At 38.6% G+C, this 15,148-nt stretch overlaps 1 protein-coding gene across 1 annotated transcript in view; it reads left to right on the forward strand.

Moving 5' to 3' along the window:
* Window positions 1–15,148, forward strand: part of LOC136858200 (uncharacterized) — a 490,315-nt gene that overhangs the window by 405,518 nt on the left and 69,649 nt on the right. The window contains exon 12 of the mRNA XM_068225417.1: window positions 693–812. Coding sequence (XP_068081518.1) covers window positions 693–812 — 120 coding nt within the window. The remainder of the gene's footprint in view (window positions 1–692; window positions 813–15,148) is intronic.

Consider the following 15,148-nt stretch of genomic DNA (forward strand, 5'->3'; position numbering starts at 1 on the left):
AAATAAAGTGAACCATAGAAGGAAAGTTCTCAGGGATCATTAGAAATATCATTTTATGCTTCATCTTCAAAATATTGGTGCCAGCGTGACACTATACCAACATGTTCACAATATTGGCGTTCAAGACAGCCTTAGTGACAACGTGACATTATGCAAACATTGTGACTTGATATTCTCCGTGGTGCAAACAGTGAATTCACGAAGAAGGCGAATAAATACTCCAAACACACCCGAAGCAAGGAGAATCGAAATACTTTCGGTAGGTTGGGAATATTATTATTTATAAAAAACGAATATACCCTCATTTGTTCGTGTATTCAGACGTGAATCGTTTTGTATCGAGAAGTAGATGGCAGAGAAGCTTGGTAAAAGCTTGTTGGGCCATGGATGGAATGTTTCTAATGTTTTTGGTTTTTAGAGCTGTTATCAAGATCTTCGTCCAGAAAATAAAGTCGAAAGTCCATGTACAATTTCCTCTGTCTCTGTACTTTTTGGTTTGCAAATAAAAATAGTATTCTAAAACATACCCTACTCCTCGGGCGTTCTTTATTATAATTTTGGCTTCCGCTTTTGGCTTTTCACTAGTAGCTTTTCAAATTGATATTTACAACTGAAAGAAAGAAAGTTTCTTGGAGTGAAAACACTTTCTCAGCCCATTAATAATATATGTATGTGACTTATCTACATTCCAGAAACTGTACCGGTTTATCAACTGTGTGGAGCTTGTGTCCCCGCACCACGCTGCAAGGGAACTGGTACATACACTTCGACAAGGGCAGATCACCAGCCTCTTCCAGAAGAGTGTCAAAAGGGTATGTGGCATTCAGTACTTTCGAGCCAAACACAAGGGAGCTGGATGCCATAAACCAACATCACATAACAAAAACGGTTTAAACTATAAATTGAGCAATAATTCATCGTTAAGTAAGCTGAAGATTTTCTTTCATTGCCATAATTTATGTAATATAAATATATTTTAATACTAATACAGTTCATTAAATACATAATTTAATGTAACAAGGAAAGTTAAATTATCTTATAATTAGCACAGTTGCTTTCTGGGTTATTCAGTAAATTAGCAATAATTTAACGACACACTCCATCACCCTTAACTTCTATTGGTATCCCACTGAACATCCAATAACAGCTACATTGCACTTCACAATACAGTATAATACAGATGTCCATAATATCCCCCACCCCCTCTTCCCAAGAAGGTATATGAAATTACACCCGTGGTGTTAATACAATATTAAGAATAGAGATGTATGTGACTAGATGCACTAGCTAATATGAAACACACAATTTGTGTATTTAGGGTCAGTCTAGTAAAGAGTATGCAATTATTTGCATTAGAAGTCGTTTCTTAGGAGAGACACTTCCATATTTAGAATAAATCGGTACGATAAGACAAAAATAAGTAACAAGTTGGTCGTGATAGAGCCTTAGGACTTACTATTTTAATTTTAAAATATTTGTCGGGACGAGAAGGTATTCAGAAATGAATTAACAATGTATTCGTTCTGTCAATTAATAATTTGGAGTTTCAATCTTAGTTGCAAAAAAATCCTCCCACTTTCTTCATTACCATCAACACACAAGAATGGCAGTTTCTTGTCCATCTGGATATCACTCAGGTAAATTTAATTAGTAACATGTTTAAGGTTTTAGCATTACTAAAATAAAGAATAGCATCTTGTGTAACTGGCAGGCATGTCCCAGTGAAATAAGTAGAATTCTTCAGTGGTTGTAGATATGAGAAAGCCACCCTGTAAGTTTTAGAAAATTGAGTTATACCCAGATCTGATCCTCTTACAAAGTAATGCATAGTCTTTTTAGTGTATTTTAGAGCTTTAGTATACCGTAGACTAGAAAACAACCTTTAAAAATTATAAAACAGTTGCCCATCCCTGGTTTATATTCACTACTCCTTTAGATAATATGTAGTTCAAGTACTTCCTTTTGAGCATGATTGATGGTATATAGGTATTAGGTCCATTCATTAGTATTACTTTCCACTAGCTCACGACATTCAGGATAGGCAATACAGCAAGAATAGTCTCTTCATCGGTACACGCATCCACAGAAATGGTGTCCCGATATAAACAAAGCATGGCCTTCTCGCTTAACGCATTTCTGCAGGTAGACAGCCCGTTACAAGACTGTAGGGACTGAAATGGACACAGTGGTGGATGTATAGCAATACACACACTGTGTCTCCAGCACTACCCGTTCACTCCCTCCCCTCCTTTTCAGTACTGGAGTGGGGCAGTGTTGATTGTTTATGTCGGGACACCATTTCTGTGCATGTATGTACATCGGTCTTCGGAAGTACATAGACCAACGCCGAGAAATCTTCCATTACCAATAAGTCTGAATGTAAATTTTAACAGTTCTCTAGCATTTCTCTCTGCATTTCTCTCGTGCATAGTCACGAGGCTTCACCCACCATCGGAAATAATCTTTTTCGAAGTCGCGAAGAGCAAGGGAAAGTAATATAACAGGCATGTCAAAATGGATCTTCGATTTAAATGGTCTGGTAACAAGGGGAAACAACAAGCATAATGCAGCGCGAAATTGGGAAGAGAAGCGTGTATTATTTTGTAAACCAGTGGACAGCACAATTTCGTTGGTTCTGATTGCACTTCTAATCTGCAATCCGCAAAACAGTTCAAAGCAAGATGGCGGTAGAGTAGAAGAGAATTTAGCAGGCATTGTCAACGAGAGAGTTCACACAACATATGCATTGCCCTCATATTTACAGAAAATGAAATGCCAACCTCTGGTAATAGAACATATATCCTTTTTACATTCTCTTTTCTACATTTGGCTTTACGTCGCACCGACATACATAGGTCTTATGGTATAGGAAAGGGCTAGAAGCTGGAAGGAAGCGACCATGGCTTTAATTAAGGCAGAACCCAAGCATTTTTCTGGTCTGATAATAGGAAACCAAGGAAAACCATCTTCAGGGCTGCCGATAGTGGGGTTCGAACCCACTATCTCCCCAATGCAAGCTCATAGCTGCGCACCCCTAACCGCACGGCCAACTCGCTCGGTATATTCCTTTTTGCACTAATTCAGGATAATTTTCGATAATCTGGAGTAGGAAAGGGTAAGGAAAAGGAAGATATTTGCCGTCGCCTTCATTAATGTACAACTCCAGTATTTGATATAAAAATGAGAAAGATCGGTGTTGCTTACATTGTATATAAATACTAGGAGCTTTCAGCCGATCAGCATTTAAATTTTCAAATCAATTGGGCTGGTAACGAATTAAAAATGTAAAACGACATGTTGGCAAGAAATAAAGCATCAAATTGATCACATCGATTGTTTAGAGCAGTATTATGAAACTGGAACGAAAGATAATGAAGTGATAATCGCCTGGAAGAGAAAGACTGCAATTTGACATTTACAGTTATCTTTAAAAATGCAGTAACTGCCGTGTAGATTTCAAGTACTCTTTCTTACTTAGTCCGTTTACCCTCCAGGGTTGGTTTTTCCCTCGGACTAAGCGAGGGATCCCACCTCTACCGCCTCAATGGCAGTGTCCTAGAGCGTGAGACGTTGGGTCGGGGATACAACTGGGAAGAATGACCAGTACCTCGCCCAGGCGGCCTCACCTGCTATGCTGAACAGGGGTCTTGGTGGGGGTGGGAAGATTGGAAGGGATAGACAAGGAAGAGGGAAGGAAGCGGCCGTGGCCTTAAGTTGGGTACCATCCCGGCATCCCGGAGAAGTGGGAAACCACGGAAAACCACTTCCAGGATGGCTGAGGTGGGAATCGAACCCACCTCTACTCAGTTGACCTCCCAAGGCTGAGTGGTCCCCGTTCCAGCCCTTGTACCACTTTTCAAATTTCTTGGCAGAATCGGGAATCGAACCCAGACCTCCGGGGGTGGCAGCTAATCACACTAACCACTACACCACAGAGGCGAACTCAAGTACTCTTAATTGCCGAAATGATTTCAGAATGAATGGTTAACTGTAATTAAATAAAGACTGACATAGTACCGTACTTCCCTTGAACTCTGCTCCGTTCTGGAACTCGGTTGATATATCCCTGTTGAGTAGAAAACTGGTTTCTCCTATGCTGTATGTCACCCGTAATCTCGTGATACCTCTGACTGGAATGGAAGTGCAGTAGAGGTCTTCAATTGATATTGTCTACTCATTTCTCTCAATAGGTTGAAGATATACGGGCCGATGACCTAGATGTTTTAAACAACAAACATCATCATCAGCTTGAAGACATTTAAATAGTTAATGATGCCGGCCTGAGTACCTCAGGCAGTAGAGGGCTGACCTGAGCACACCTTGGCAGGTTTGATCCTTGCTCAGTCCTGTGGTATTTAAAGGCTCGTGTCGGTAGATTTACTGACACGTAAAAGAACTCCAGCAGAACAACAACTTAGTTGGCTGCACTTTTAGGGCCGTGAAGTTGTAAGCTTGCATTAAAGAGATTGTGGGTTCGAAGCCCACAATCGACAGCCTTAAGATCGTTTTCCGTCGTTTCCTATTTTCACACCAGGCAAATGATAGGATTTACCTTTCCTGTTCCACTGTCACCGAAAATCTGTCTTGAGTTAGTGCGACGTTAAACCATTAACAGAAACTACCTCGCGTCTCTTTGTGTCTTTAATTTCAGTTAAATTCTAAACAATTCCTATCATTAATTTTATATTTCATTTTTATTTAAATTGTAGTTGTACATCATTTTTGATAGAATGCCCGCCCAATTAATTTGAAACCGAGAGAAAATTCAATTTTACCCAAGTTAACTGGAAATGGGAAACCTCTGAAATATCTCAGGGCTGATTATAGTGGATCCGAGCATCACCTCTCTAATGCATGATGACACCTACTTGACCCATACCGCATAGTCAATTCTCTCGGTAGTTTTCTATTACTTGTGTATTAAAGGTGAAAAGTACATTGTGGTTCATCCTTCCTCTCTCGTTTGCTGTAACCACAACTTATCTAACACTCTTTTATAATCATCATTACTGTCGTACTGAGTACGTTATTTAAAAGATCCATTTGGCATGCCTGTTCTAAGTTGTATATGAAACTTCTAATAAGATTTATGACAAGATAAAAAGTGAGGATAAAATTCGAAATTCAGAATGTCTCCTAGCGTGTTCCGAGTTCAATAACATTCAACTTAATACAAACATTAGTTTTATTAATGTCCTCCCAGAAGGATGAGTATCATTAACATGGAAATTCATTAATAATTATCATGGGATATATTTCCTTACTATTGTCAGCATTTGATGTTTAAATATCATGTCTGTTTGTTTCACTGTAACAGTTATTAGTCTGTCGTGTCACCCGCATGAGAAATACAGTTGTAAATGTGTATTTCAAAAGTAATTCAGGATTATATGGGTTAATAAAAAAGGTTTTAGAATATCGCTTATACAAGATTCCTCTCTTATTGTCCTTTCAAGCCCAGTCTGTAACGCATAGTACGTCGTTTATCTTATAACATAATTAGTGTCATTGTATTAGCCTAATTCAGTGGAATTTTCAGTTATTTCTGCGGATCAAATTATATTTTACAACTCCTTAATTCGATTCTGACACAGGTTGGAAACCATGGCAATCCCTGTCATGATCGTAAACATTCAGCGACATCTGGTGGCGCATTTTGCGTTCACCCGTCTAAATTAACCAACCAAGAGAATTCCGCTTCACTATTAATTGCAGAAAATCTGAACTTGGAAACTGATAGTCGTTGTGATGGTACCACTTTATTATTATTATTATTATTATTATTATTATTATTATTATTATTATTATTATTATTATTATTATTATTATTATTATTATTATTATTATTATTATTATTATTATTATTATTATATAATTCGCTGGGGCCATCAAGGACCACGTTAAGTCTTGTTGCATTTGACACTGAATTGGCCTTCTTTAGAGCCCAAATTTCCCTCATTCTTTGTGAGTGGGCCTGCTTACGCTCCTCTGTCCAAGGGGCACCGTGTCTTCTCTTCGGTTGCTCGTCTCGGTTTAGCCCGTTCGTCAATATTTTCTTGCGGAAGAGATCTCTGTTAAGGGCGTCTTCAGCTGAGATATGTATCATTTGCAGGTCTTCTTTGGTATTTCTAAACCAGGGAATTGTGGTTTTGGGGTTTGAATCAAAAAAGTGAAAGATTTCTTTAGTTAACTTTCTTCCGTCCATTCTTTTCAGATGACCGTAAAATCGTGCCCGTCTTTTTCTGATTGTGTCGGTAATTTTCTCTATTTTGCTGTAGACTTCCTTGTTGGATCTCTTTTGATGGATTCCATTTCTGTACTTTGATCCCAAGATTCCTCTCACAATTTTGCGTTCTCTTTTCTCCAGTTCTTCAAGGAGTCCTCTGTTGGCATTTAGAGACAGGGTTTCGGCTGCATATAGAACTACTGGCTTCAGAACTGTTTCATAGTGACGAATCTTGGTGTTTTGGGAAAGGCATTTTTTGTTGTAGATTGTGCGGGATGTTTGGTAGGCTATTTCCAGTTTGCGTACTCGCTCCTGAAGTGCTTCTTTGTCCAGTCCATTTTTCATGATGATCTCACCCAGGCATTTGAATTTGTCTACTCGGGTGATGTTCCCGTATTTTGTATGGAGATTTGGTGGAGCCTCTTTGATGTTAGTCATTACTTCTGTTTTCTCAAACGATATCTGCAAACCAGTTTGTTCGGCAATTTCCTTTAAAATTTCAACTTCAGCTCTAGCGGTTTCTATGTCGTTTGAGAGAACAGCAATATCATCGGCAAATGCTAAGCAGTCTGTTGCGATCCCCTTGGATTTGGTTCCTATTCTCAATGGACTGTAGTTGGTTTCCTGTAATCTCACCCGCCAGGTTCTGATGATCTTTTCAAGAACACAGTTGAAGAGTATCGGGGATAGCCCATCACCTTGTCTGACTCCTGTTTTGATGTCAAAGGAATGCGAGAGACATCCGTGGAACTTCACCTTGGATTTTGTATTGGTCTAATTAATGCCAGCAGTTTCAAATCAACTCCAAATTCATTTAAGATGTTTAGCAGGACTTCCCGGTCAATGGAGTCGTACGCTTTCTTAAAGTCCACAAAGACGGACACATACTGCTTGCACCTTAGTGTACAATATCTGATGATCGTTTTGAGATTTTGGATCTGTTCAGCTGTTGAGCGACCTTTTCTGAACCCTCCTTGGTATTCACCTATTTCATGTTCGACTTGTGCTTCCAAACGCTCCAGGATGGCAAGTGATAGAATTTTGTAAGTCACAGGTAGCAAAGATATTCCTCTGTAGTTGTTGATGTTCTTCATGCTGCCTTTTTTGTGTAATGGATGGATCAAAGCTATTTTCCAATCTTCGGGTAGGGTCTCCTTGTTCCAAATTTCTTCTGTTTGCTTTTGCAAGATATCAAGTGATTCCTCTGGGGCATATTTCCATAGTTCTGCTACTACTGAGTCTTCCCCTGGCGCTTTGTTATTTTTGAGACGGGCAATGTGGCGCTTTATTTCATCTCTGTCGGGTGGTCTGGAATCTGGGTACCTGAGTAAGGGTTCCTTGGTCTCAATGGCGCTTTGCGGTTTAGAGCAATTAAGTAAATTCTTGAAGTAATCTGCCAGAATGCTGCAATTTTCTTCATTTGACGTCGCCAGTGTGCCGTCCTCTCGCTCAAAGCATAGAGATGGTGGTTTATAGCCAGTGAGTTTGCGTTTGAAGGCTTTGTAGTACTCTCTGCTTTCATTCTTCCTAAAGTTTTGTTCTATCTTTTCAATGAGAGATTTTTCGTATTTACGTTTCTCAGTTCTGAACACCCTAGCTGCTTGGGCACGTTGGGTTTTGTAGGTTTCCCAATCATTTTCTGATTTCGTAGAGTAGTACTGTTTCCACGCATTGAGTCTTTCTTTGAGGACTGATTCGCAGGTACCATTCCACCAGGCATGCTTTTTGCTTCTCTTGACTTCTGCAACGTCTTTGGCGGCCTCAACAAGGAGACTTTTGGCGTTGTTAAAGTCACAGTCATTTGGTCTAGCCTTCTCCTGGAACTCCTCGACCCTTTGCCGAAGTTTATCATTGTCGAAGCGTGTGATCTGTTTGGTTGTCTTCCTTGTGTTTGCGGGAATTGGTTTGAATTTGATAAGAGACATATAATGATCTGAGGCCACATTGATGCCTTTCTTTACCTTGACATTCATAATCTCAGGGCTGTTTCTCCTGAAGATTGCAACATGATCAATTTGGAACTCTCCGAGAGCTTGGACGGGAGAACGCTAAGTCATTTGCTTTCTGGGTAGATGGCGAAAGTGGGTCGACATGACCTGCAGGTTGCGATTTTCGCAAATGGACACCAGTCTTTTGCCGTTGGGATTGGTTCTTTTGTGAGCAGGGTAATTTCCTATAACTTTCTTGTACTCCTGTTCACGACCTAGTTGGGCATTGAAGTCACCCAAAAGAAGCTTGACATGGTGTTTGGGGATTTTGTTTAATTTTTCATCCAGTAGGTCCCAGAAATTATCAACTTCGTCTGGATCAGACTTGTTCTTATCGTTTGTAGGAGCATGTGCGTTAACTAGGGCGTAGGTTTTGTTCGCGCATTTGATTGTGAGTATAGACAATCTGTCATTCACAGGTTCGAAATTTGCAACCGATTTAAGGATCTTGGTTCTAACAGCAAACGCGGTTCCAAGCATCACAGCTCCGTTGAGGATTGCTCTTTGCGCTTTGCTCTTGAAAAATCGGTAGCCTTCGGATTCCAAAATCTCTTCACCTGGGTACCTTGTTTCCTGTAGGGCCATTATGGATATCTGATTTTCGTGAAGAGCTTTGGTGAGGGTTTTCAGCTTGCCAGTTTGTGTAAGTGAATTTATGTTGAAAGTTGCTAGAAAGGTTTTAGATTTTGGCCTGAGTTTTTGACTCTTCGGGGTACACCGAGACGCTCCGACTCGTCTCTTGTATGATGTCGAGTCTCCCCCAGAATCCGAACGAGACTCGTGCGCCGTGGCGTTCACGACGAGGGATTTATCCGAAGATTTACCCCCTGGGGTATGTTTCTTGAAATGTTGTACCATCATGCTTTTTGACTTGACTTTGCTTTGGACGGGTACCCATCCTTTTACAACTAGGGTTGTTAGCCCTATGTTTTCTGGCTTCTGGTCATTTACCAGTCTTTGCCGTAACCCTGGCAAGGGACCAGTTTTTTTTCACGGTGGTATTTTATTTCCCTACTACCCTCTGACTCTGCTGGCGGCAGAGCCAGCAAGCTTCCCCAATTCCAATGGGACGCGCCCGATGGAGGTAACCGGTAAATCCCATTATTATTATTATTATTATTATTATTATTATTATTATTATTATTATTATTATTATTATTATTATTATTATTATTATTATTGAATACAAGAGAGCGCTGATGGAGCTACTTCGAAAAGATCTTAACTGAGGAATTTCCCCACCCACCACTCCCAGTCTCTGCAGTTGTGGATGGACCTGTCAGAGACAGAACGTCAATTTTGATTACATGGGCACTGTTCAACCATACTGGTGCACAATAATCCGCCGCAGAGTATACCATGCTCAATGCAGAGATCCGGAGAGCTATCGCAGATGATCCCTATGTGGTTCCACAAAGTTCTGTACTAATACAGCATTATCATAATTCTGAACTCTCAACAGTGGGATGCGGCAGAATGGTTGAGCGATTGGCAACGGAGCATCACCGTGCCCATCTTCATAAAGAAGGGGATCCCAGCTGACTGTGCTGATTACCAGCCGATCCGACTTGTGTGTTATGCGATGAAGCTATTCAACGTGTTCATCATAAAAAGGATTCGAGATCTCATCGAATTTTTCAGAAACCAAACTGAATCTGTAAAGAACTGTGGCAAAACCGATGCAATCCATGCCACGGCTATTGGTTGAAAAACATCGTGAGAAGAACCAGCCGATCCATCTAGCTTTCCTTGACTTTCAGAAGGCCTTTGGTCGCGTACCGCATGACCTCATATCCTGTCAACTGAGTTCAGCTGTTTTATGTAGACCCACAGAGCTACGTTCAGGCTGCCGCAGAAGCATCCAGTGACTCCTTTCACCATCGGCGTTCACCAAGGTTTAGCGCTATCACTGTTCTTGTTCATTCTAGTGATGGACACTGTAACATCAGACTGCACCGTCCTTTGCCATAGGCGCTTCTCTACACAGGCGATGTCATGTTGGCCTCTGATATCCAGGTTGATCCACAACGACAAACCAAAGAATGAAGCGATCGGCTGGCACAGTACGGGCTGCGTCTCAATAAAAGTAAGACTGAATATATGACGTCATATCCAAAGACAATCGCAATCATTCAGGCAGACGGTGAGGATCTGCCTCGAGTGGCAAGATTCAAGCATTTTGGATCCACGATCGCTGATGGTGGTCAATTTGTCGAAGAGGTAAATGCAAGTATATCCGCAGTCTGGATGAAATGGAGAACAACGACCCCCCTCACTTGCGACCGCAGGATGAAAGATATTCTCAAATCAAATAAAACCTGTTTTACTGTCATCCAACCTGTTGCACAATATGGTTGCGAATGTTGACCGTCTGCGACTGAGTGAGAGCGTCGACTGGGCGTCATGGAGACTAAGATACTGAGGTAGACGACTAGCGTCACTAAACTGGATCGCATCTCCAATGAATCCATCAGGGAGAGATTTGACGCTGCACTGATTAAAGACAAAATGCGCGAGAGTCGTCTACGATGGTTTGAACATGTACTAAGTACTGGGGCCGACATTATCGTGAAGACGGGGTAAGTGTTAGAAGTCACCGGTAGGAGATCAAATGGACGCCCAAACCAGCGATAGTCCGATACTCTTAACAAATACCTGAAGAGCGTCTGTCCCCACCCTGAGATGGTCCAGGACAGAACTAAATGGAGAATAATTGAAGGATCCGATACATTTATATTGTATAGGTGTGAGTAACAACAAGAAACTTCTCAGACAATTCAAATATTGGCTTATTTCTACGAAGACCTCATATTGCAGTACATTATTTATTTATTTATTTATTTATTTATTTATTTATTTATTTATTTATTTATTTATTTATTTATTTATTTATTTATTTATTTATTTATTTATTTATTTATTTATTTATTTATTTATTTATTTATTTATTTATTTATTTATTTATTTATTTATTTATTTATTTATTTATTTATTTATTTATTTATTTATTTATTTATTTATTTATTTATTTATTTATTTATTTATTTATTTATTTATTTATTTATTTATTTTATTTATTTATTTTATTTATTTATTTATTTATTTATTTATTTATTTATTTATTTATTTATTTATTTATTTATTTATTTATTTATTTATTTATTTATTTATTTATTTATTTATTTATTTATTTATTTATTTATTTATTTATTTATTTATTTATTTATTTATTTATTTATTTATTTATTTATTTATTTATTTATTTATTTATTTATTTATTTATTTATTTATTTATTTATTTATTTATTTATTTATTTATTTATTTATTTATTTATTTATTTATTTATTTATTTATTTATTTATTTATTTATTTATTTATTTATTTATTTATTTATTTATTTATTTATTTATTTATTTATTTATTTATTTATCGTATGGCTTTTTGGATACATTCTGAGAAACATAATTGCATTCTTCACTATGAACAGACATCTAGCCCTTGGATGTATCTGATGGAATTCAGGGTTGATATAAGGAATTCCTCATACTCTCCTCCGTAAGCTTTGTTTCTCCCTAATATGTTGAATGGTTAGAGCCCTTCACGGATGCAGATATCCGCGGATATCCGCAAAGTTAGTGTCTTGGCGGATGCAAACTGTATGTCAGTGCGGATAATTTTGCTGATAATTCTTAAATAATTAAATGTATTAATTTTCATTCGGGTATATACTTAGTTTTGCTTGTGGTTAAGTGACCCTTGGCATTGGTATGGGAGAATGGTGATAAATAAAGAACCTTGAGACCATAAAGCCGTAAATCTGACCTAAGCCTAACTGGCTCCTGCCCACAATTAATGGAAGGAAGGAGCAAAGGTCAATACGTCGGTAGGGGTCGCAAGGGAAATCCCCCATAAACCTGTGACTGCAGGGGTTCTGGTGCTAGGTGTTAGGCCTATTGTATCATGTAACAGATCTATCCGTTTCAATAGCTTAGGTGTAATTTACTGCAGTTGTATATTTACAATATCCGCGGTTAACTTTTTGCGGATGCGGATAACCATTTGCGGATGCGGATAATATTTTGTACTGTATATCCACGCAAGGCTCTACGAATAGTCTGCCGAGGTGCACCGCAGTTGCATACGGGTGAAGATTGCACTCCCCACTTGAAGAGTGAGTCTCCACATCTTCAAGCCCCGTTCTCAATCGATTGAGTGTTGTCCATACCTTGCAAGGTAGATCAAATCCAGGGGCCGTCTCAGAGATGCAAGGTAACAGCTGACATGCTTCTGGAGCATTTTGAAGCCATTCTCTTCTTCAGGAACCAATGATGTTAAATCTAGTGGGATAATTTTCAAGTGTGAGAGGGGATGTCTTGTACGAAGTCTGTTGATTCTCAGGACAGAAATATCAGAATGTAGTGGTAGTCCAGGAGAGTATACCAGGCTCAATGCAGAGGTCCGCAGAGTTATTGCAGATGATCCCCACGTGGTTCCACAAAATTCCATACTGAATTATCATTATCATAAATCTGTATGTTTAAAACGTAAACAGAAGTTCCAGCACTAAAATGATCTAAGATTTGGCATATTCTCACTGAATACCCTATTTATTCTACTATACCTGTAGAGTGAACGGAAACAGTACGTATTCAGCGTGTCCTCCTATTAGTTCCGATTCCCATGAGTTCCAATTCCCACCAGTTTCGAATTGTTCCGCGAATTGGGTATCTGCCAATTACACTACTTGAGCGAGTCCCGTCAGTTCCGAACACTACCTGAGCGAGTATCAGCTTAGTTTTCTACAGCAAAATTGTATTAGTTTGTTTATTACTGAAACAAATAAGGTCCTTTGTTAGCGCCAGCCGGGAGTGCGTGTCCTCTTTAATGAATTGGCTCTTCTAACAGATGGGGGCGAACGCCATGAACCGGTAGCTCCCATAAGCAGCTTTCGCCTTGTCAGTATCTGTGTCAGCATGTGGCTTCGTCAAAATAATCAGTTTTGAGTTATTTACGAAGTTCTTAAAATAGTATCAGCATGTCGCTTCGTCTTTGAACTGTTTGTTTATCTTATTTACAAGTCACTTAGTAATCAGCACGTAGCTTCGTCAAATTGATCTTTTAACTGAATTTTTATCTTATTTGCAAGTCACTTAGTAATCAGCACGTAGCTTCGTCAAATTGATCTTTTAACTGAATTTTTATCTTATTTACAAGTTACTTAGTAATCAGCACGTAGCTTCGTCAAATTGATCTTTTAACTGAATTATTCTTCTCTTTATACTCTAATCAATATATACAGTAAAAGAAACATTTTAAAAAAGTACTGTTAAATCACCGGTCTCTTCAAACTGTTGAGTTGTTCTTTGGATTCTGTCATCCATTGCAACATATTTTCTTTTCCATTATGTGGTTTGCAAATTCAACTCTGCCAGTATAATTTCTTCGTCTGAAATTTGAGACTCCTTCAAACACAGCACCAAGTCTCTTACACGGGAATGTGGTTTTCCGCATTTCAAATTCAGCTTATGGTTCCAACCCTGTACAGAGTTATTCGTTCTATACCTCTTCCCATGGCAATTCCACATTTCAATCGGAATATGCACGTTTTTAAGCCATTGCTCGACAAAGTAATCAAAAAACTCGATTAACTTTTCATTGTCCGGGAGCGTGCTATGAATGTGTAACCAACCGTCTTCTACTTTTTCTGGTTAGAGGGATACAAGTGCATCACACTGCCTGATGGTGTTTCTAATTTCCTGGCTAGTTTTATACATACCCGCACATTTCTCCAAATACTTTGGCTTAAGTGGAAAAAACAACCTTGCACTTGGACTCTTGGAAATACTTCTTTTATCGCTTTGATAGCTCCAACCTCAAAATCCATGTTTACTATTTCAGGTGACCATTCAGGTATTACATTAAGGATTTTTTTGAAGAGGCGAACATAAGTGGCTTTGCTCTTATTTGGAAGCAGTGCGAAAACAACAGACGTTACATTTATCTCCTCTTTGTTGCTTTCCAAGTCTACATGAATGGTGCACACTTTGCTACTGACACTCTTAAATGTCCCGTCCGTTAAGAAGTGTTTTTGTTTTGTTTTAATATTTCTTTGCCTCTATGGCTCTCAAATATCAATAATCTGTCGCCTTCACAGACGTCAACCAATAATAAGTTTGTGCCATCGGGCATAGCCTACATAGAGTTTCTTCAGCTAAATTTACTTCATCTCGATGCATTGGTTCTTTCTGCACGCCTTGTGCATTACTCCGCTGTCTGTACAATGAACTCTCTAAATTTTGGAACTGAGGCATTCGTGTCACTAACTCGTATCCTGTCTAATGCAAGTGTCCTATTTCTTCGTCGTATATCTGAAAAAAATACATGGCGTTAGAATGATTCACTTTACCGCTTGTAATTATGTAATTCATTATTACAATATTGTCAAATTACAATAATTGTTAAATAAGTAAGAATATTACATGAATCATATTAGATCCCTGAGCATGATGATATTATTCCTAAGCATATTAGATGAAGATAAATATTATATTACTTAATCATTCATGTTTTAATCTTAGCCTTATATTTAATATAATAATTTAAAGTGGCTCAAACGTCCAACAACCCTGTGTTCACTTTCTGTATTTGATTAATAAAAGAGCTTGTAAAAAATAAATAAAGAGAAGCAATAAGAAAGTAATATGAATCATCCTTACCTGTGAGATTGAAGTGTTATTCTCCTCGCGAGCTCTTTTCCTCATGGAAGCTGCTTTGAACACTTCAACGCTGGCCATATCAGGAACAACATCATGGTCCATTTCTTTAATCATTTCCCGATTTTTAAAAATCACATTTCCGGCACATGGTTTTGCAGCACAAATCCACACTTCGCTTGATTTGTTATCGCGTTTCTTATAAAAACGGTAACCATTA

This window comes from Anabrus simplex, chromosome 1 (assembly GCF_040414725.1).
Source record: "Anabrus simplex isolate iqAnaSimp1 chromosome 1, ASM4041472v1, whole genome shotgun sequence".
Classification (NCBI taxonomy): domain Eukaryota; kingdom Metazoa; phylum Arthropoda; class Insecta; order Orthoptera; family Tettigoniidae; genus Anabrus; species Anabrus simplex.